General features: G+C 36.1%; 1 protein-coding gene across 1 annotated transcript; it reads left to right on the top strand.

Annotated features, from left to right (window-relative positions):
- Positions 1-284: 284 nt before the first annotated feature.
- Positions 285-19,981, top strand: LOC123318778 (Fanconi anemia group D2 protein). The gene is made up of 6 exons (XM_044905517.1): positions 285-754; positions 3,443-3,894; positions 9,375-10,030; positions 13,618-13,828; positions 13,962-14,328; positions 17,867-19,981. The coding sequence occupies exons 1-6, from the start codon at positions 459-461 to the stop codon at positions 19,839-19,841; spliced, it is 3,957 nt and encodes a 1,318-aa protein (XP_044761452.1). The 5' UTR covers positions 285-458; the 3' UTR covers positions 19,842-19,981.
- Positions 19,982-24,755: the final 4,774 nt, after the last annotated feature.

Below are 24,755 nucleotides of genomic sequence, written 5' to 3' on the forward strand. Positions count from 1 at the left end.
GGACAATTGAACTACTGCTACTGGACACTCCATAGAGAAAGGGACACTCTGGGACACTCACGGAAACCTACAACCATAGAATAGTAGTATAATAGATATTAGATAGTTAACTAACTAATATTATTAATAGATTAGCTCATTGAACTCAATAAAGAAGTGAAAAATTGAATTCAATTGATTAACCTAAAGTCCTTCTCAAGCCAGGGATGTGGATATATCACCACTCGAAAGACCGCGACCGGACCTGCCGCGAAGAAGATCATGGAACTAATGAACTAATATAAAATTTGGTTCTATGGTTGTACGTTGAAATTTGAATTAAAAGTAAACAATCAAGAAAGATGAAAAAGTAGAAATAGCCTGGGAATGTGGAAAACAATTCGATTACAATTCTCAGTTTTATTCTTCACTTTCCTAGATTACTTACTAATTAAATTCGTATAAGTTTCAAGAAAAAAATGGATACATTAGAACCACATCCTCAATCTATATTACAACTGAAAAGTATATTGGAGGCTTCTTGTTCCTTTTCCTTTCAATTCAATGAAAGTCCAAATATCATTACTAAAGAACAATCTTTAGTTGTCAAGGATATTGAGAGAGCCATTAATGAAGATGAAGGAATTGTTGCAAAGATAATGGAAGGAATCGGTGAGATATTTTCTAATGAAATATACCTCAAGAAAGCTCTGCTGCCTAGTGTCCTCAAAAAAGATGGTGTAACATTTGTGATTGAGCAAGAGAGCCTAGTGAGGTATGAATTAAGAGGATATAAAACAGGTTTCGCAAGTTGGTGATAAATTCTGCTTTATGTATGGGTATATCTATAGTTCATATCAAGTGTTTCTAGGTTTTCGAGATATCATGTACCTATATAATGGTGGGCTATGTATCCCGTATACTTTAAATGAGCTTTCAAAGTACTAATGAATAATTGTTCAAAATTATGAGTGTAAGGAAATACTGTATTTCCTCAGTGTGTTGTGATTTGCATAGTATACTCAAAAAGATGTGTCTCATTTTTACCCATTATAAAGTGTGTAAATGGGACACCATCTATACAAATATGAGACTACTAGGCGGTGTTTTCTGGTTGAGGTAAAAATAAGACACTGAAATAAGGGATGGACGCTATGATGTCTTCAAATGTTATCTGTGGGGTTAAAAAAAATTTAAATTATGATATATTATAATATGGGGACTAAGGATATACCAATAATATTGCTTTTTAATTACACTAAGATTTTCTAAAAATTTTAAGGGTGAATATTTACTTGGAACATAAGCCAACATATCCTAAGTATTAGAGCATCAAGTTTTTAGTCTTAATGTCCCAGATGTACCTATATCTTGCACAGGTCTTCAATTCATTCGTTTCAATTTAAGTTTGATAAAGATTTGTTTTTCACAACACTTCAGATCACACCTCAAGTTATTTGACTTGAATAGGTTTCAAACCCACAACTTTAAAGTGCTATAGCAAATCTTAATACAAGTTTCAAAGCAGATAGAGCTAAAGCCAGGCAATACAAATTGTTCGTTTGAGCAGTGCTGAAGAGATATATCAAGTTCATCCCGAATATCTATCCTGAGATATGACATTTTCTGTTCTGGGAGTATTTTTATTTTATTTTACTTGATTTAAGTAGAAATTTCATCTGTTTTCAAGAAAGAATTAGCACTATGGTTTGACAGATATATATTGTTTCAAATCAAAAGTGTTGTTTCATTCTTCTGTAAAATGACAATATTTTTTGGTCGATAATACATTAGGCATTCAAAAAGCTCAAACCTGCTACTAGAAGGCCCTAACAGTACCTCAGCTTGAATTAGAAGCTTTTATTTGGTAATAGTAAACCAGAAATGTATGTGACTGTTATTCTGTTGATTTCTTATGGTTCTTGTGAAGTTTTTACAAGTAGTATACAAGGTGTTTCACGCAAAGTGTCTGCTAAAAATATCTATAGAACCAAATGCAATTTTTTTCTGGAAATTTGTAGAACATAATAAATGGCTGAGATCTATTCAACTGAAATATTTTCTTCTGAGTGGTACTTCTGGTTGTAGAGGAAGTTTAGTGAAACTTTGTTATTTCAAATTAGATACCCTATATTTACCGCATCTTTGGATTCTTCACAAAAATTTCACAAATTTCACAATTTAAAATTATTGTCATATATACAGGATGTTCAAAATCAAAGATATAGACCAAAGTTACACTTTTTTTAAATGCAACACCCTATATTTGACCTAAAAAATGAAATGGCAAGCTCAAAGTATGATGAGTTTCTTCAGATTACTTTATAGCTTAGAAGCACCCTTTACGAGATAATGGCGAAAAATCGAAAATATGGAGTTTTTTTAAATAGCAATTAATGAAGAAACTAGTTACGCCATCGATACAGACAGAATTTTTTTGAGTAGACAAGTTTTCTACTCTTACATATCAAAGAAAATTTCAACTCGGTAATATACAGAGTGATAATAATTAATTCTCAAACATCAACTACAAATAATCGTCGTAAACTTTCTTAATTCAAATGGCACACCCGGTATTTCTATATCTCGTTGAACGTAAACATTAATTTCGAAACTATTTTCATTAAATTTTCCTACATCCAAACCTGATTGTTTCTGAGCAATTTTCGATTTTTGATTCAAAACTAGTAAACCATTTTCGCCATTATCTCGTAAATGGTCTTTCTAAGGTATAAAGTGATCTGAAGAAAATCATCATAAGTTGAGCTTGCCATTCCATTTTTGTGGTCAAATACAGAGTGCCACATTTAAAAAAGTGTAACTTTGTTCTATATCTTTGTTTTCAAAGACCCTGTATATATGACAATAATTTTAAATTGTGCTTTTGAACACCCTACACACACCACAAGAAAAGATTTTCAAAATATCTCTATTTACTCCCTCAAAATGAGCGCCGCTTCTGGGGTGGGCCACCCGGTATATTTTCGTTTTTGGACCAAGTAATTTAGTATACCTTAACTTTCTTTAGATGCTATTGTGGTAAAATACAGGATTGAATAACTCATCCTATTGAAAACCATTGTCATTCAGTTACTCCTTTGGTCCTGAACAACCTTTTGACAGGTCAGTTTTTCAGTTAAATTCTGGTGGTTTAAATAGAGGCCAGTGTTGATGGAAAACAGATCGATATTAGATATAGATCAATGAAGCACTGATTCCCTGATCAAGCTTTTTACAAACAGGCATAGGTGTATTAAAAGTCTTAGGTACATGATATGGTTCTTGATAGGACTTCCTGCTGTATTCATGAAAAGGCGAATATCAACTTTGCGTTTTATCACCAACTTACTTTGATATTGTAGAACAAAAGTTATTTGGGTTTCTCCCAAACTGGAAACAGCCCAAATAATTTTTCTTGACCAACTTCTAGCTCTCAAATTCCAATTTTGCATAATAATTACAGACTATTATTGAGAGTGAATGAACTTCAAAACGCTGTCTTCAAATTGCTGATGGAAGAATTAATCAGAGTTTGTTCAGATACTGAGGAGTGTAGTGAATTGAGGCTCCTTCTCAATCCCCTCAAGTATCTTCCAAACATCAATGACGCCCAATATTTCAGTCAGAAATTACTTGACATATTGGAGATATGTACCCCAGAGTTACAACTTGAAATGTTAGATGTTATACCTGATATAATACCCGACAGTTGTTACAATTTAGTTGCTGAGCAACTTCTCACCATATTGAACGAAGAAAATAGTCCCTGGGATGCGATTATTGGGTGCTTCGGGGCCTTTGATTTCGATGATGATGTTAAGAAGAACATATATGGAAAACTCATGAATTTAATAGTTCCTGTTCATCCTCAATGCTTGCCAGCCACAATTAAATTGCTGTTCAATACTCATAAAGGTAAACTTTATTATTATTACATATATATCTATTTTAGATTCGAAATTTAATACTTGCATTGTGGACTTTTGAGAGTTCTTCAGATCAGAGTTTTTCCATATGGAAATATGGAATATCATAATATTATGATCACCTGTCTGTTGTTAGGTTGTATCCTCTTCGATCTGCCTCTAATTGTTTGATTCAATGAAAATAACGCTAACAGTTAAATCACTAATGCTTTGCAAAACCTTCTATAATTAATAGAGTACCTCAGTGGCGGCTGGTCTGTGAGGGCTATAGGACTACAGCCCCCCATACAAGAAATCACAAGAAATCAATCCTTTTATGCTATTTACCTTCCCATACGATAATTTATCAATGTAAAACTTTCATGCGACTCCTGCAGTTTTGTTTATTTCAATCACAATCTAGCAGTTCGTCCCTGCATGGGCGATGAATCGTATAACCCCGAATTCTTGCATTCAGACAGTCATTCGGCTCCAGCCGCAACTCTTCGTGTCGATCGTTTTAAGGAGTAAAAGGGCTACGATAAAAGTCGCCCCTATCCGCTTCAGTCTAGCCCTAGCCGCTTCCCGCTAGCGTATAGACAACCTAGCCTAGCGTGTGTTCGTATTTGTTTACGTTTTGAAATCATGGCGGACAAAAGTGCTCAAAATATTTTAAAAACTGATTTCGCGAGGCTTTCGCTGGCTAAAAAAAGCCGTATTAAACTGTTGGGTAGACCGACTCCCGATTTAAATTTAACCCAGGCAGATAAAACTCCAAAAACTTCTTACGCAAGACGATTCTCAAGACAACTGTATAACAAGTGATAACGTATGGGCAAGGGCAGGATTTAGAGATTTGAAGCACCTTAATGAAAAAATTAAGAAGCATGAGCTATCTGCCAAGCATGTAAATTGTTCGACAGAATTAGCTTTTCTGGTTACGACTAATATCGCTGCTCAATTAGATTCAGCTTACCGGAATAATATTATTAAGCACAACGAGCAAGTAGATAAGAACGGGTATGTTTTAAAAAGAATTATAAATTGCATCAAATTTTGCTGGTTTGCTGGTTTTAAAATTTCATATTTTTATTATTATTCTAAAAGTAGCCCCCTAGTGAACTAGATCACGAGCCGCCACTGGAGTACCTACTATTAAAATTCCATATTTATAAGCAATAGATAAAAGTGAGCAGGAATTTTTCAGGGTGTTAGTGATAAAGTGCGACAAACTACAGAAGATGATTCTGCATGAAAAAAATAAGGAACCTTTGTCAAATGACTTTTATCTGCAAATGAATTGTAAAAACTGTCTTATTTATTGCTCTGAAATCAGTCGAGATATGCAAATAAAATTTGGTGCGTTTCAAGAGGTAGTTATTGTGCATCTAAAGTAAAGGGTCAATCCCAATAAAACAGAGTTCATTCCCTTCGTTGAAAAGAAAAAGTTTTGAAAGCTATCTATGTATTTGTAACAAAGAGTTACATTTTGAAAAAGAGCTTGTAATGAAGCTGGCAAAAATACGCCCTCATTTTAGAATAATCTTTTAGTTTCATTCCTGTAATTTTATTTTTGTATTAATTTTGAGAGAAGCATTTTCAGTTTCTAATTCAGGATTCCGACATCGTTCGGAATTGTAAACATTCCGCACCGTTTTTATTCCGTTTTCAGTTTTCAAAAACGATGTCGCACCGTATAAAACATCCTGAATTGGAAGATGAACTAGTTTTTTGTTTGCTAGCATAGAATAGTCGAAATTAAAACGTCTTCATCGACGCAAATTTTACAGAATTTCTACAGCCGGGAGACATCTGATTTCCGCACCCCCCTGGGGGTATAAAATGATGTCCCCCCGCAGGTCACTTCACTTACGATTAACTGCCCCGAATACGAACGTGTTTCATTTGCCTTTTTTCGCCGATTAAAGAAGTTTGAGTTTTCGTTTGATTTATTCTTACAATCCAGAATATAATTTGGTTTTTTTTCTTTTGCTTCACTTTTATTTGAGTGATTTTTAAATTTGCGAGTGCAAGTGGCCGTACCGAAACCATTGGTAAGACGACACTCCGTTTTGTTATATTATTGGGACTTCAGCTTCCCTTTCCACCCTTCCTATACCTCAGTTTAAGCTCCACTCTTACTGCTATTCAAGCACCCCGCTGGCGTGGATACTCAGGGGGTGCAGAACGCACTTTGGAATGGCTGAACATCCCTCGTCCCGTGCTCTCCAACGTCCACTTCTACTTCTATTAAAACACCTCGCTGGCGTGGATACTCAGGGGGTGCATCACGCACTTTGTAGTGGCAAAAACTTCCTTCATCTCTTACTCCCCATCTCCACTCCTACTGCTAATAAAGCACCCCACTGGCGTGGATACTCAGGGGGTGCATAACACACTTTGGAGTGGCAAAAAATTCCTTCATCCCTTGCTCCCCAGCTCCACTCCTACTGCTATTAAAGCACCCCGCTGGCGTGGATACTCAGGGGGTGCATAACGCACTTTGGAATGGCTAGCCCTCTTTCCCCCCTTGTTTTCCAACACTCACCTCTGCTGTTATTAAAGCACCCCGCTGGCGTGGATACTCAGGGGGTGCAGAACGCACCTAGGGGTGAGCTATCATGAATCTGTGCTGTTTTATTTCATCCCCTAACCTGGCTGAGGTCCGATACTTGTCCGTTAAGTGTGCGTCTTAGGTTCTGGCTGGCGAACACGTCTGTGAATCACGTATCACGTTTGAGATCGGATCCCCTGTTTCATTCCGTCCGTTTTGCTCTGTAAACTCACTAATATTGTCGTTTGTATCTGATTCCGAGGCAAACCTGTTCAAGTGTATAAAGTAGACTCATATACAACCCATAATATCGAGATTTTTTTTTTTTTTCATTGTACGGATTTTGTAATAATGCCATTTGTGTTTCCTTTTACGAAACGATAAATATAATTTGTATTCGTTGATTTTGACTTTCACTGGTTGTCGCTACCATCCCAGACACCGCGGAACCTTGTCTTCGGCTAGGTTTGCTATTTTCCCTTTAAAGAATAGCTGGCGCTCGAGTACCCCGAGAAAAAGGCGTTACAAGCTTAAATATTAAAACATAATTGGGACAAACATGTGTAGGGCATCGGCTCTCCACAAAACATGGGGCGTATGGTACACTAGTTTCGCACAAACATTGTGGCCTACGAGCAAGCAAGGACGGAACTCAACAAACCCCAGCCAGACACTTGTTTTCTTCTGTATTAAGTGATGAGCGATATTTCACGTACTGTGATTAAAAAAAAAATTTTAAAATTTCAAAATCACAAGTCGTCATAGTTCCTCAACAGTAAAACTTGAGGGGAAGTAGTACATACGATTAGGGATCAAGATGATCGACATTGGTTGCTTTACAGATGCTACCCAAAATACAGAAATGTGCCACATACTCCATCCGGACCCATACTGAACTCAGGGTTTGAATGAACTGGAAAACTTCAGAGGAACCAAACGACAAAGAACTCAAATCCATTATTTCTTTAATATCATAATCTGGAGGAACAGCATGCTCACTCACATATACCCCTACAAAGAAATTCGAGAACATGTCCACAATATCCTCCAATTCTGAACGTTCCTCACCACCTCAATGCATAGATGAAGGCAATTGATCCGAATTCTTCAAACCTCTTAAATAAGACCAAAAATTACGTGGATTTTCTCTCAAATACACTGCGCAAAAAAATTAACGCACATTCTGAAAATCTCAATTTTAATGAAAGTTAACTCTACATTGATTTTATAACTTATTTTTTATGTTCTCTCGAGAAGGTTTTGAACGAAACAAGACACATTAAATGGAAGAAAAATTCAGGATTTCGCCGAATCTTATGTGAAAGAAGAGAAATGAACACAATTTTCAAAATACTGAAATGCTGATAAGTGATTTAATACTTGGTATTTCCACCCCTTGCGTTAATTACAGCTCGGCAACGACGGTTCATACTCAAAATGAGTGATCTTAAAATGTTCTGATCTAATCCTTCCCAGATTTCTCCGAGTTGGATTCCTAAGTCATTAAGAGTAGCTGGATGATTTTCTGAACTTCTCAGCCTTCTATTGAGGTTGTCCCAAACCTGCTCAAGCGAATTGAGATCTGGACTTCTTGCTGGCCATTCCATTCGAGAGACTTCAACCTCTTCAAGGTACTCCTGAACGATGCGCGCACGATGGGGTCTGGCATTATCGTCCATAAAAATGAAATTTTCACCAATGTATGGGGCAAATGGCACTACATGCTCTTCAAGAATGTTCCTTATATACTTATCAGCATTCATAGCTCCATTATCAACGACCACTAGGTCTGTGCGAGCAGTCAAAGATATTCCACCCCATACCATAATCGATCCTCCCCCGAAACCAGTAGTATTCAGGAAATTGCACTGAGCATATCTTTCATGTGGACGTCTGTATACAAGGGAGCGTCGATCATAATGGTAGAGGCAGAATCTAGACTCATCTGTGAAGAGAACTCTTTCCCAATCGGCCTCTTCCCAATAGATATGCTCTCTCGAAAAATCCAAACACGCCCTTCGATGGGCTGGGGTAAGAGCTGGACCTCTTGCCGCGACACGAGGCCTTAAATCATATTCTCTGAGGCGATTTCTTATTGTTTGAGTGCTAATTTGCACCTCATGAGTTTGCTCAAGCTGAATTTGAAGGAGGCGAGCGGTTGCTAACCGTTGTCTCAACGAAGAAACTCTCAAGGAACGTTCTTGATTGGCAGTTGTTACCCGTGGTCTACCCTGTCCTGGTCTTCGGACATTCATACCTGTCTCCCTGAATCGCTGCAACATTCTGGCACACTTGTACACATTCTTCTTGGGTCAAATTGTGTGTTAAGCGTTGCATAGCGATCGAGTGTAGAAAATCAAACGAAAGAAAAACTATTGATCACTAGAATTGATCGAGAACAACTGATTTTAGAATAGAGCCAATACATTCAAAATCTGATAATATCATCTTTTTTTATTCCTGCTGGGAAAAAACATGTGTATTGGAGAAAACCGTTGAAGGTGGATAACATATGCATGCATAATTCTGATAAAAATAATTATCATTGGGAACACCTTCAGTTGTAGAATAAATTTGAGATTTCCATAATGTGCGTTAATTTTATTGCGCAGTGTAGATTCCCAGTACATTTATATGAGTTCGGTTAAAATTTTCTCTCCGTGACGGTCATTATTTTATCAACGAGTACCTCTCCCGTCGACGTCTAAATACAGATTGAGCCTGTTTCCACCCGACAGAGCTCCACACGATCCAATTCGGTCGTGCGGTTGGATGGCTAGGCCATACGACAAGACCCGACAAATCCTCTGTCGGCGGTCATAGCTACACACGGACGGATTTCACATCCAACCCAACCAAGTCGGTTTGTCGGCCCGACCGAGTTGAGCAGTGTGTAGCCGCTTTTAAATTTTTTTTTTCATTTGACATGTTTTTAGGTAAAATCCCTTTGGAGATATTTCTCAGAATAAGAGACATCATTGATTCTGAGATGGAAAAGGCAGGCCTCCATCCCCTGAAGTCAGATATTGTGAACGCACTACGGAGTGTGTCAAATAAGGAGTACTTCATTCAGAGCTGTTTAGATATGTTGAACTCTATTAAATCCCCGCAAGATCACAAAACATTCGACCTGTTCATATTACTGATATTAAGAGACGATACAAAATATAAAGAAATCATCAGGAAGAAAGTGGAAACAGGTTATTTCATTTCCATGCTAGTTACAAATCTTGTGCATAATTCGCATTATAACAACGCTCTTACGTGCCACGACAGTTCCAATGTCCTGATTAAATTGGCAGGATATTTATTGAGATTTGTATCCACGAGGGTGGAGAACTTCACAATGAGTTTGTTCGAGGCTCTCATCAGTGCTAACCACAATAAAGAACATGTCCGTGTGCTTGCCAAGGAAACTATAGAGTGCATTATCAGAACTTGTAACAACAGTGATATGAAATGTGTCCATCAGGCTCTCAGAATATTTTATAACCTAGTGGAGAAACATCCTAAAAAATTCAGTGATAACTTGAACAAGCTGTTGGGACTTTTGAAGAAAATGGACGATTTCGATTTGCACGCCGCATCTATGGTGAGTCTAAATTAATGTAATTGTCGATAATTTCCTAGCAAGTGCGGAAAGTGCGGGCAAGACTCTTCCCGCATGAGTTTAGAATAGTTATTTTCCTAATAAGTGTGGAAAGTGATACTTTTCCGCAAGAGACTGCAGTTGACCGCCAAACGAGGCGGAGTTCGGTCAATCTGTCGAGTGCGGAAAAGGCACTTTTCACATGAGTTGGGAACAATATTGTTCCTACTAGCGTGAATGAAACACTTTCACGGAGAGTCTTGAAACTGACGATATAAGAAATTATATTTTTGTACGTTAGCCGCATAGAGAAGCGTTTGAATTGTATGATTGGTGCATAGAGACATGTCAGAATTTCATGATTTATGCGACTCTTTTATACACTGCGCAAAAAAATTAACGCACATTATGGAAATCTCAAATTTATTCTACAACTGAAGGTGTTCTCAATGATAATTATTTTTATCAGAATTATGCATGCATATTGGGGGTTGAGTGGAGTAGCAGATGCTAGACTTCGCCTCAAATATGTTTTTTTTCTGGTTTTTTTTTTTTTCTTTTTTAAATAAAGGCACTATTATTAAGATTATTATATTATCCTTTTTCAACGGTTTTCTTCAATACAGATGTTTTTCCCAGCAGGAATAAAAAAAGATGATATTATCAGATTTTGAATGTATTGGCTCCATTCTAAAATCAGTTGTTCTCGATCAATTCTAGTGATCAATAGTTTTTCTTTCGTTTGATTTTTTTACACTCGATCGCTATGCAACGCGAAACACGCAATTTGACCCAAGAGAAATGTGCCCAAGCGGTGGTTTTGCGAGAAGAAGGGTGGACATACACAAGAATTGCAGAAAGGTTTGGAGTTTCCCATACAAGTGTGTCCAGAATGTTACAGCGATTCAGGGAGACAGGTATGAATGTCCGAAGACCAGGACAGGGTAACAACTGCCATTCAAGAACGTTACTTGAGAGTTTCTTCGTTGAGACAACGGTTTGCAACCGCTCGCCTCCTTCAAATTCAGCTTGAGCAAACTCATGAGGTGCAAATTAGCACTCAGACAATAAGAAATCGCCTCAGAGAATATGATTTAAGGCCACGTGTCGCGGTAAGGGGCGCAGCTCTTACCCCAGCCCATCGAAGGGTGCGTTTGGATTTTGCGAGAAAGCATATCCATTGGGAAGAGGCCGATTGGGAAAGAGTTCTCTTCACAGATGAGTCTAGATTCTGCCTCTACCATTGTGATCGACGTTCCCTTGTATAGAGACGTCCACATGAAAGATATGCTCAGTGCAATTTCCTGAATACTACTGGTTTCGGGAAAGGATCGATTATGGTATGGGGTGGAATATCTTTGACTGCTCGCACAGACCTAGTGGTCGTTGATAATGGAGCTATGAATGCTGATAAGTATATAAGGAACATTCTTGAAGAGCATGTAGTGCCATTTGCCCCATACATTGGTGAAAATTTCATTTTTATGGACGATAATGCCAGACCCCATCGTGCGCGCATCGTTCAGGAGTACCTTGAAGAGGTTGAAGTCTCTCGAATGGAATGGCCAGCAAGAAGTCCAGATCTCAATTCGCTTGAGCAGGTTTGGGACAACCTCAATAGAAGGCTGAGAAGTTCAGAAAATCATCCAGCTACTCTTAATGACTTAGGAATCCAACTCGGAGAAATCTGGGAAGGATTAGATCAGAACATTTTGAGATCACTCATTTTGAGTATGAACCGTCGATGCCGAGCTGTAATTAACGCAAGGGGTGGAAATACCAAGTATTAAATCACTTATCAACATTTCAGTATTTTGAAAATTGTTCATTTCTCTTCTGTCACATAAGATTCGGTGAAATCCTGAATTTTTCTTCCATTTAATGTGTCTTGTTTCGTTCAAAACCTTCCCGAGAGAATATAAAAATAAGTTATAAAGTCAATGTAGAGTTAACTTTCATTAAAATTGAGATTTTCAGAATGCGTTAATTTTTTTGCGCAATGTATTTGCGTGCGGAAAAGTAACGTCAATACGTGTGGAAAGTAATACTTTCGAAACACTTGTAGGAAAAATATTTTTTTTCGAAGCGCTTGAAATATTATATATACCGGGTGTCCCGGAAAATGTGAGAAATCTCTCGGAGTCGGATAGAACATAAAAAATGAAGATGACAAGTTCCCATAATTTTTTTTCCTAGCGGCCCTCCCTACTAAGATACGACCTCCTAAATGACGCCACTGGAAATCCATTTTAGTGGAATAAGTTTCAAACTACTCGATTTAATTTGATGAAAATTTGATATTAATAGTAATTTGAGGTAAAGACCTCTTATATCACCGCATTCAAATTTCAATTAGCTTGCTCAGTTTACCAGGGGCGGACTGGGTTATACATTTTAATGCTTACATTTTTAACACCCTGTATGATAAGGTGCTAAAAAAACAAATTTGGATACCTTGAACATAAAGCTAAAGAAAAGGTACTCTTGTCCAGTGTCGATAAAATGAACCGTTTTCGAAAAAAAAATAATGAAAGAAGTAATTTTTTAATTTCTATTAAAAATAACATGAAGTTCAGTTTTTTGTCTGCAAAAAAGTGTGTGTTCTATTTTTTTAACCGGAAACGGTGCCTCGTACAGCAAAAGGTCAAGAGACCGAATTTCCTCCAAATTAAATAAGGATTTAAATAGTAATTTTTATTGTCGGAAAAACTAGTGGCGATCATTTTTTATCTGAAAATATTCAGTCTAGCTGCAGTACGGACGCCACTGGTCGAATAGAAAAGAAATGATATTATGCAAAAAGTGCTCCTTGACGTTCAAAACCTATGTCTCAAATTTCATAAAAATATATCAAGCAGTGTGAAAGTTATTAATAAAAAACTTTTTTTTATATAATTTTAACACCCCGTATCTCGGAGAGGAAACATTTCTCGACATATGTTTATATGACAAACTAGGACTTATTTTTGATGTAGAATGCGTGGTTAAAATTTCTTGGTTACGATCTGGACCATCCTGTATTAGATGGGACATTTTTCATTATTGTTTAGGATCATAATTCGATGAAAAAATATGGGTTCCTATTTGAAATAAGTGTTCGATACAACCTCGAATCCAAATTCTGCATTTTTTGTGTATTCTCTTTTGATAAAAATAACAATGAAAAACCTACCTCATTGTTTCAATGATAGTTCAAATTGCGATCATCCCCCCGAATAATATTTGTCTAAAGCTCTAAACATCTCTGGAAAGCTTCGAAAAATAAGCGGGGTCATGAACTCACATCTAAATTCGATAAGAAATCCAAAAATTTTATAATTCATTGGTAATGCCATTCAAAAGAACAAAGTCTATAGCCTCTCCTGGTATAATTGGAACATACAAAACTCGAAAAACTTTTAGATTTTGTATTTTGTCGTTATTCCGAATAACAATGATAATGAATTCAATATAAATATCTTCTGGACATTGTATAAATATGTTCTGGATCTGGAAGGAACTAGTATCTCTCTATAGTCTATACTGTTCATTCTATTCTGCATAATATCTTTACATGAATTAAAAATATTTTCTACATATTCTTTTTCCAGGCGTATAAAACTATATGCCATATTCCATATATCTTGGATCCTGAAAATCCACAATCTGAAGCCCTTGGAAATGAGATTAACATTATGGTCAGGAAGCAGTTAATGAGTTCCAAAAGATTAAAGAAGTCTAAAGGAATTATGGGAGCAATTATGCTGTTGCAGCGTGATATTTTTGCAGACGATACAAGTGACGGAGGAAGCAATGATGAAGGTAAGTTGCTAGGCATCATGTGAAAATAATAGTAGTCGTACACAACTAATTCTTGTTAACAAGAATTGATGTAATAAAATCATTTCATGAAGTTCCAATAAATGAAATATTTTCAATCATACAAAAATTTCAGAAATGTGCGGTCCAATGCCACCGGAACGTACTTTAACAGTTATTGAGAGTGTTATAATTCTAACTGAAGGATTCCCTGAATGTACTGGTATGTTCTACGATGAATTGGCTACGATTGTTCAAAAAAATGTTGTGAAAGCAAATTTTTCTGAATGGATGATGAAGAAAACTCGCCATTTATTGGAATATTACGTTTGTAGCCATAAAGATCAGATGACGTTGATAGACAATTCAACTTATATACCAAAGTATGGAGCAGTTACTCCTGGAAAATCATTGTGTCTGAAGATAGGTTTGATGTGTGCAGAGCCTCATAAATATGTGAATAGTCCCTTGATTCTCCTGCCGCCTTTGTTCCGTTTATACAGGTAAATTTTTATGAGGCCTTACATGATTATAGAGAAAGTATATTTAATAAAAATTCAAGAAGTTAGACGAAAATATAGTTACACAACCAGTTGCAAGAAAGTACCTTAAGATTTAATGTTCGATTAAAATTTAATCTCCTCCATTATTTTAATTTTAATGGGGCATTAAATCTTTTGAAGTTCGTGCAACTGGGCCTCAGAGAGATAGTTTTGATTTAGTTGTCAAATAACTTTTGTTAATTGATTGCTTCACTTAGAAGAAACAAGAGCTTTGTTCGTCCAACTTCCATGAAAGTTAGTGGAAGGTTGATAGATAATATTTTGCTTCTTGGTTCATAATGATGCAATAATCACATATTCTAATGGAATATAGTACAGGATGTCTCAAATTCCAAATTGTTTCATTTGTGCTATTCCTCGTACTTCTAGGCCAGATAGAGAGTAAATATACCAATTCAAGTTTGGAATAAGCTACTACATTAGAAAAACAAGAATAAACTCAATTTTGCCATTCCATTTGGTCAACACAGTAGTATTTATTATATAATGAATGAGTTACCGCATTTCGTTGGCGATAAATATTAAATACTCTTCTCTTAATTTCAATTTTGGATAATAATGAGGAATTCAGCTGCCAACCACCCATATTACCCCTGATATTCTCTAATATGTAATCATTAATTATCGTTCTTTATTTCATTTCGAACAAGAGTTGCCAGATTCAAATATAACCATTCAACCTTTCATTTTCTTATGAATAAATACAAAGTATCTTCTCCGACCGTCCATACGTTGCCAAGTTGGCAACAAACAAAACACTATAATGGCAAGAAAATTCTCTTGGAACATAGGTACAAGGAATGAAAAATAAACATTTGTTGTTGTCCGAAGACTGTAGTGAGATAGTTGCTTAGTATCGCTAATCACAATCGAAATGGTTGACACAAACATTGTTGCCAAATGAATGATCGGTTCGACCCAATGTTTAAAAAGGCTTCGATGTAAGGTAGGATTGAATCATTGAACCACAGAGCACCCAGGTTTTCTGCATCATCCAATAATATCAGGGTTGGGTTGGGTGATCCTGTAGGCGACAGGCCTTGAAAATGTACTCGAATGCTAGCCATTTTCTCCTGATTTAAAGCGGCATTTCAGCACTTTCTGAAAGAAAGATGTTAGTAGGTGATGAACGCATCATTCCTAAGACCACTCTCAGTGCAGCATACTGGACACGATCCAGTCTGCCCAGAGTAGCACATCTACCATAAATTAATGAGGCATAATCCAGATGGGGCGGACAAGAGCTCTATTTAAGTGCAATAGAGAACTAGGTTGGGACCCCCAATATACTCCTGTTATGGATTTCATAACATTCAGTGCTCTTGATGCCTTCGAACAGGCTGAATCACCCTGTGACTTCCACTTGGGGTCCAAGATCACCCCCAGATATTTTACTGCTGTTTTCCACGGTATAGGAACTGTATTCAGGGACAAGGGTTCTGGGTAATCTGGTGTTTTGTGCTTGGAGAAGATCATGGCTGATGACTTTTCTGGCGCAATAACCAGATTGCGCATTCTCATCCATTGGGAGATTCTATTTATGGCCGAATTAAGCGTCGCCTTCATCTTGGCAATGTTCCTGCCCCTAATCAGGATCAGCATATCATCTGCAAAAATAATACAAATAATTTCGATCGGCAATGGGAAACCAGGTAGATGAACATATACAGGGTGTACCAAGTTCGAGGGCCTATTGGACGTTTCTGGAGAACTGGAAATCTGAAAATTTGGATTATGATATTGTTCGACATTATCTACTGAGCTACGGTATTCTTGAAGCGTGAGCACTTACAGTTATACAGGGAATGAAAATAAATTTTTCAAAAATTTCTATTCTTTCGTTTCTGATAGGATAGAGTATTCAATTTTCAATATATTTCTGTTCGAATCGTTGCATTTGTCCGAATGGTTTTCATAATATCGAGAAAAAACTGAAGAAAAAGTAGATATGCGTATTCAGTTTCGATATTCCTATTCTGATATTCGATATTCCTATTCTGAATATCTTAAGCACAAACCGTTTTCACATTTTTGAAGTCGAAGAATGTGAGAGTATTGTACATTTTCTGAATTTCGAAAAACTTGCCACAGGGTGTTCCAAATGTTGTGTCAAAAATGGGGATAAACTGATAAAGATTTTCCCATAACTTACGTTTTTCAAATTAGAACCCTAATTTTTTATGATTGCGTTGGTTTCTGCGAAGAAAAATAATGACAGTGTTCTAATATGTCAATGCTCTAAAAATGAATAATTCCCGAGTTATTTGGAATTTTTTGAATTTACTTTCATTCCCTGTGAAACTTGGGCCCCAAAAATATTTTAGCTCAGTAGATAATGTCGAACAACATCATAATCCAGATTTTCAGGTTTCAAATAGATCCACTTCTCCAGAAACGTCTAATAGGCCCTCGAACTTGGTACACCCTGTAGATTAAACAAAATTGGGCTTGAGTACCGAACCCTGCGGGAGACCCCCGTGAGGCTTATGGGGCCTCAACAGTTCCCCCGAGATCGCACTACTTAGGTAAAGTTCCCTATTTCCGAGGAGTTCACAAATGACCCTAATCAATTCTGGGGGAATTGAGCAAGCCTCCATGTCTTTCTTAAGAACATCGAGCAAGACTTGATCATAAGCTGATTTGACGTCCAAGAATGCCGCCACGAACTCGCATTATTGATTATTAATACAAAAAATCCAACGGCATTTGCAGGACGGTTTAACGATATCAAGTATAGTGAATAATGAATTCATGTTCAATGCCAAAAAGTTGCCCCAACTTTCTTTTTCGGCATTATTCGTAATTATATTTCTTATTGATAATAGACATCGTTAAATTTGTTGTGAAGTCGAGGTTTATAGTCCCTCATTTAAAATATCTATCAAATCATCCAGATAACTGAAACTAAATTTTTGTATTCCTCACATCCACATTTCAAAAAGGTGAATCTAAATAAACCCTGAATCTGTAAATTTCAAAAATACGGCTCTCCATCTTGCCAGCCATAGTTCAACAGTTACTGTATACTTCTCTTCATTTTGACTATTCACATCTACATGTCCAAATTGGTTTTTAATCTGTACACATCTACACACAATGGCAAAATTAGGAAAACGGACAAAACCTCAACGAAGATTGTATTTCATTTTCAATTTTTTTTTTATTATAGCAATATTGATTCTTCGGGAAGATATCTGTTCCAATGGTTCTTCAGTTACTTCGTTTCTTATTATATACATGGGTTAACAAAAAAAGTCCCTCTTTTTATTTTGCAATTCAAAACATTAATTGCTCGTTTAATTCATACACAGTACAATAATTGAACCGTAATTAAAGTTGACTCGGATTTCCACTGCAGGAATTCATATAAATTTTTACAGTTCGTTGATAGGGATTAATCTGGGTGTTTTCTCCTTTATTTTTACTCCTTAATTTTTTAATTCTTCACGAAAAAAAGGCTAAAAATCTGTTTTTTCAGAATACTCATATCCAAGAAATTTGTAGATCCAATGGATTCAGAAGACTATAGGGCACTCCTCAGTTGTTCTTTCATGCTACCAAGTTTAGAAAACCTTGAAGATCTTAGCAGTAACCAGCTGAAGCAAACCGTGGACATTTTATTCCATACGATAAATTATCTCAATGAAGTGGTCGATGCTACTATTAGTATGCCAATACATGAAGAACTATTTCTGGATCGATTTGAGCTAGTCATCAAACTGGAAGGAATATTCAATGGCATTCTTTTCAGAATCACCGAACACACATTTCCTACAGTCTACTTCTATGATTGCCTGAACAATAAGCAAATGCACGAGATGAAGAAAAAGTGTACAACCAGAAAGGGGAAGAAACGAAAAATCACCCACGACGATACTACTGCTTCTACGTCTGTCCTAAGTATGAATGAACTAAATACTACCTCTACCTCTATGATCACCTCAAAAAAACATGGTGTACAAAGTCTACCTTCGAAGTACCTCATAGATCATAACATCCACTTTAGAGAAATCAGCTTATACTCCTTGTTTAATATGATTCAATACTCCACAGTGGTTAATCGTGACGAACCAAGCATGAACATACATATAGAATATAGCCTTCTGGTTTTCATTTTGAGAGATGTAGTTAAAGGATTGAAGGGTGTTTCGCAAAAACAAAGAGAATTACCCAGTTTGAATTCGATATCAACGCCAGAGCAAGTACTAAAAAATGTTCTGGAAGATTTACCTAAAGCTGTCGTTAGTTTCAGAGAGTTAGTTAAAGAAATGGATTCGTTGGATATCTCAAATGATAATGTTGAAACTTACTGTGAATTGATCATGTGCTTTTCCTACTTTTTGGAGTTATTTCATTTAATTTTGAATTCTCCAGTTGAAAAATCTAATGAACTGATCCATAAAGTTCATCAAGCTTTAGATGTTGGTTATGAAAGATCTGATAGTCCTGCAGAAACTAGAAAAAAATTGTTGAAGACCTTTTTGGACGATCTCAAAATCAGCGTTGTTTTATCTCATGGTGTGCTAATCTATCAGATGATAGAAAAAATAATGGAATATGAACAGTCAAGTAACAAATCCTTGAAAATTACATTGTGTGAGAAAATTGTGAACAAGCAATGGTCTCTACCCAAATGCATCCCATATTCTGAAAAACAGTTCAATCAAGACACCAAGTTCATTTTGGAAAAGTATTTCAAGGAATTGAAAGTTGAGGAACTCCATGAATTATTATCTAAAGTAGCAGTAGAATATGTTGATCTGAAGAAAAAAAGTGATCATCTTCCATCGTTACCTATTATAAGTTACTCGAATTTCCACATTCTCTTCGTCAGTTTGTGTACAGCATTGCACGAAAATGTGGAAAGGGAAGTGCAGTTCTTCCAGTTGCGTCATTCAAATATGGAACATTTGAAGTTGTGGAAAAACACAACGAGCTTCATGTTTCTCCTGATGGGAATTGCTCGAAATGTACTCAATCGACACAACATTTTATTGTGCACCTTCCTGAAGAAATCCATTCCTATCCTGAAAATATTTATCGCTCACGCTTTACCGATTTTCGACGTCATGTTTTCTTCTAAAACAGAGGCTGTGGTGGAAATTCTGAAATCAATGCAAGCAAGTACAAGATTCATCCATCACCTCTGTTGCCAGTCTAAAATGTTCAAGAATTTTTCTGTAATTTCGCATATTCCGAGTTTTCGTCTGGTATTGGAACAGTTGATTTATAAGGTTAAAGCTCTCTTGGTTTCACACAAATGCGAGGAGGCTTTCTTTTTGGGAAATCTGAAGAACAAAGATATCCACGGTAACACCCAAACGAGCGAAATTATGGATGAAGATACTACCCAAGAGAATGAGCAAGGTGAAGATGACGAAACAGTTCAGTCTGACGATGATAGCGATGTTAACCTGGAAGATGATGATAGGTCAGAAAGTTTAACTTTTTGATTGTAGCTTCGAGACAGCATTATGGATTGATTTATTCATATGTATTCTATTACTGTTCTATTTTTTTAATGTTATGGATATAATGGTGATATTAATATATCTACTTTCTTACGTTTTTATATTAGAACTATTTGAGTTGAGATTGATGATTTCATTACTTAGAAACTGTTGATAATGCGTCGATGGCAAAAGAATTGTTGAGCATTGTATGGATTTGTATTGAACTGGGAATACATAATGAAACTCTCACTTGAACGATCAACATAACACTTTACTATTACAACTGATATTTGGTACAGTTAAGTGTACAAAGCACATAGTCAATCTTAGGAAAACAAAATGGATAAAATATCATTGTAATGAAAAGCCGAGTGCCGAGAAGAGATAATCTCGAGATTGCTAAAGAATTTCGCGGCCATGATATAAACACTATTTGTTGTACCGTGAAAAATACAAATACACTGCGCAAAAAAATTAACGCACATTCTGAAAATCTCAATTTTAATGAAAGTTAACTCTACATTGACTTTATAACTTATTTTTTATGTTCTCTCGGGAAGGTTTTGAACGAGACAAGACACATTAAATGAAAGAAAAATTCGGGATTTCACCGAATCTTATGTGAAAGAAGAGAAATGAACAATTTTCAAAATACTGAAATGCTGATAAGTGATTTAATACTTGGTATTTCCACCCCTTGCGTTAATTGCAGCTCGGCAACGACGGTTCATACTCAAAATGAGTGATCCTAAAATGTTCTGATCTAATCCTTCCCAGAATTCTCCGAGTTGGATTCCTAAGTCATTGAGAGTAGCTGTATGATTTTCTGAACTTCTCAGCCTTCTATTGAGGTTGTCCCAAACCTGCTCAATCGGATTGAGATCTGGACTTCTTGCTGGCCATTCCATTCGAGAGACTTCAACCTCTTCAAGGTACTCCTGAACGATGCGCGCACGATGGGGTCTGGCATTATCGTCCATAAAAATGAAATTTTCACCAATGTATGGGGCAAATGGCACTACATGCTCTTCAAGAATGTTCCTTATATACTTATCACTGGGTCTGTGCGAGCAGTCAAAGATATTCCACCCCATACCATAATCGATCCTTCCCCGAAACCAGTAGTATTCAGGAAATTGCACTGAGCATATCTTTCATGTGGACGTCTGTATACAAGGGAACGTCGATCACAATGGTAGAGGCAGAATCTAGACTCATCTGTGAAGAGAACTCTTTCCAATGGAAATGCTCTCTCGCAAAATCCAAACGAGCCCTTCGATGGGGTAAGAGCTGGGCCTCTTGCCGCGACACGAGGCCTCAAATCATATTCTCTGAGACGATTTCTTATTGTCTGAGTGCTAATTTGCACCTCATGAGTTTGCTTGAGCTGAATTTGAAGGAGGCGAGCGGTTCCAAACCGTTGTCTCAACGAAGAAACTCTCAAGTAACGTTCTTGAATGGCAGTTGTTACCCGTGGTCTCTGTGGGTTATCTGGCAAAAAAAAATCGAAAATTTTGACAAGTGATCAAATGAATAAATTTCTGATGAAAGCTTCATATCTGAATTCTGTACTATGTGAAGCAGTGTTGATCATGGAAATATCTGGGGTATTACCCCAAGATTGAAAAAACGACCATACAGATTCAATCTTTAAATATTTATTCTCTTTTAAAGTTTTGAGTTTAATGCAAGTTTCACTTTATTTCATATTTTGAGGGGAAAGGGGTGATGCAGGGGTTAGAGGGTGGATGTGGTGAGGGGTTGTAAGCAGTGGGGTTGGAGGGTTAGGGTTTGAAAGTACAAGGATTTGGGGGCTGGGGGGGTTCACCTAAAATGTGTCACTAGGGAGGAGTCATGGTCATCGTAGAAACGTGTATGAGCATAAAAAAGGCGTGTCATGAGATTACTTCATCATGACCTAATAAGATGAATACCTAACTACCGGATGGGAGGTGTCCGACCCTAAAACTTCCAGAATCGATTTTTACCCGCTTTAGACCACAAATCAAAAACAAACGAACACTGCACAAATAAATTTCCGATAATTCCAACTTTAACTTTAATTTACTTCCGTTTTTCTCTATAGCTACTTGTTTCCCTATATGCCGTTTCTACTTAAACAAAACAAAAAGGACTGGACTTTTCCTTATTCGCAACTTCTTCCAAAATCTATGAGTCGACCGTGTTTTCCTATACTATCACGTGATCTACTTATAGTTTTCCTCTTTATTCTAAGTCCCTATACAGGATTACATGTGAACATAAATATAGAATTTAATTCATACAATGAATATTGCAGAATTTTTCAATATTTATAATTTAAAAAGATACAGAACATATAACAAAACAATAACAAGATTCAAATTCAAGTGATTTCTCAACTGGACACATAGGTAAGGTCAATTATCTATTACTTGAGGATATATGTACTATCCTGCATTCTCAGATTATTTTTACCAGACATTTCCAGATTCCTTTTCCTTTGATAAAGGGAAAAGAAGTTCCCGAAACGTCGGCGTAGATGTAATAAAGTTTAATGAAGTCTATATTCCTGATCGTGATATTGTTCATTATTGAATAAGATAGACGATATGGAACGATCAGGATCAATACTCATATTCACATTCCATTATCGTAACAAATTTCATTGAACTATACTCAATATTTTCCTGAAATATTCACAACTTGAAAGATAACATATGAGTACCTATAGATTCAACTTGATAACTACTGTTTATTTCCAAGTACCCATCTATAGTTTCAACTTGATAACTACTGTTTATTTTTTCTAAGGGTTTAATAAATGGGAAGTACTTACCTATTCAAAAGCTCATATATTTTAATTCCAATCAAATTTTATAATATATATGTACAAACAAATCCTCACACAATAGAAATTGAAATAATGAAAAGTGGAGAAACTGAGGTTAAATAAGTACACAAATTCTCATTATTTTTCAATTTATATTATTAAACATCTTTTTGATTTCAACATCATTCTCTGGTGCAAATGATTTCTGGTAAAAATTCAATTTTGAGCATCGCGAAGACTGGTCTCAGCACAGGGTAGAGAAATTGGCAGAAGAGCCCACGTAGCTAGAACAATAATAAATGTTGGTTGAAGATAGTTATGATGGGTAACAAACTCAAATATTATTCCTTTTACGTTTAATCAAATGAATTTTTCAAGGACTGAGCGTTTTCAGCATCAAAGACCCTTATACGGTAGAGTAGTGTCTTTTGAGTATTCAATTAAATAATATAATACTCAATGGTAGTGAGAATTATGTACCTACGCATTATTTTCTGGCACTGTAGGTATGTTCAAAAATGAGGGTATTTCCCCATGCGTACGATTTTTACTAAAACCACATGATAGGGGAGGTAAAAAATTTCTGAAGCAATCAATTTTGAACAGTTGTTGTGAAACATTATTTTCGACGATGATTTCAAGTAAGGTATTATATAAGTGTTTCACACATTTGTTTCATTATTACAAACTCAAATGACCATTGCAAAGTCTATTTAATATACTACAGAAATATAACGATAACGATTACAGTAAAACATGTGTAATAAGCATTTCCTTCGTGTTTGAATAAATCGGAAACGGTGATATTCATTGAATTCTTGCAGGAATGCCTTTTATACGCTGGAAAGTCTAATGAGAAAATTCTTAAAATAAGTTATACAAAGAACTGAAAATTAAAAAAAAAGGGTCTAATAAATATCATTTAACCCTCTAATACCCAATTCCCTGTGAGCAGTTTAGTTCAACTGCCCATGTCCGCCTTCAGTATAGGTTTATTTTGTAAGAACAGAGGTGTTAATGTAAATCAGTTAACTATTTGCGAAAAAAAGATATAGATTATACATAAGCTAACTTGAAACTATACGGAAATAATTTGAAAAAAGAAAAAAAACTTGGGCATTAGAGGGTTAACTCCCAAAACTAGGCTGCATTGATGAGGAACGGAATAGGTATATATGGTAAATTAAACAAGCTAATTTAAATTTAAGGGCTGTATTGGAAGAGGTCCTTACTGTTCATCATATCAAATTTCCATTGAACTATATTGAGTGGTTTAAAATTCATTCCAGTAAAAATGGATTTCCAGTGGCGTCGTTTAGGAGGACGTATCTCCGTAGGGAGGGCCGCTAGGAAAAAAAATCATGGGAACTTGTAATCTTATTTTTTTTATTTTTCATCTGAATCCGAGAGATTTCCCACATTTTCCCGGGAACCCTGTATATTGTTCTTCGGAAGTAATACCTGCGCATCGAAATGTATACGGCAGGTACCAGAGGTATTGAATTTAGATCCAAATTGCTTGTAACATCAGTTAATTTGCAGCTTTAGTTCTTGAGTTATGACAAGTAACAATAAATTGTTTGATTTTGGCTTTTCATTGTACTTCTAGGCTAGATAGAAATGTTATTAGTAAAAAGTTTTCATTCTTTTCATGTTTCATTGCAACTGTTGATGTCATTACAGAACTATTATATTCTTTTTTTCGGCAGTATTAATAAAAAGGTCTAAAATGTACGGCATTCTTGAAAATGCTATCGAATTGCTCTCAAATAATCAAAGTATCGCTCGACCCCCTTTCCATTTAAGATTTCAGGGTTTGCTGTCATCATGCCCACAGGGTTGATACCAATTATGGAGGGTACCCTCCATAATACCAATTTAACCAACCGTATAAAATGTCCCCCTATGAACCAGAGTTTACCTCTTTTTGCATTTTTTCTGATTTGTTATGGGGGCCGGAAATTTAAAGTTCGGATTTTAAGAAATTGACACACTATATATTTCAATATATATATTTTTTGTTAAAATGTAGAAAAATCAAAAACCCATCCTGTATACTCTATAAAGTTTTCGATGTATCCAGGTATGGGAGGCAAGTATAT

Source organism: Coccinella septempunctata, chromosome 8 (assembly GCF_907165205.1).
Source record: "Coccinella septempunctata chromosome 8, icCocSept1.1, whole genome shotgun sequence".
Lineage (NCBI taxonomy): Eukaryota > Metazoa > Arthropoda > Insecta > Coleoptera > Coccinellidae > Coccinella > Coccinella septempunctata.

Coding starts and splice junctions, on each gene's coding strand:
- LOC123318778 (XM_044905517.1), top strand. CDS start 459: ATGGATACATTAGAACCACATCCTCAATCTATATTACAACTGAAAAGT. Junction 3,895..9,374: donor GCTGTTCAATACTCATAAAG/GTAAACTTTATT, acceptor ACATGTTTTTAG/GTAAAATCCCTTTGGAGATA. Junction 10,031..13,617: donor ATTTGCACGCCGCATCTATG/GTGAGTCTAAAT, acceptor TTCTTTTTCCAG/GCGTATAAAACTATATGCCA.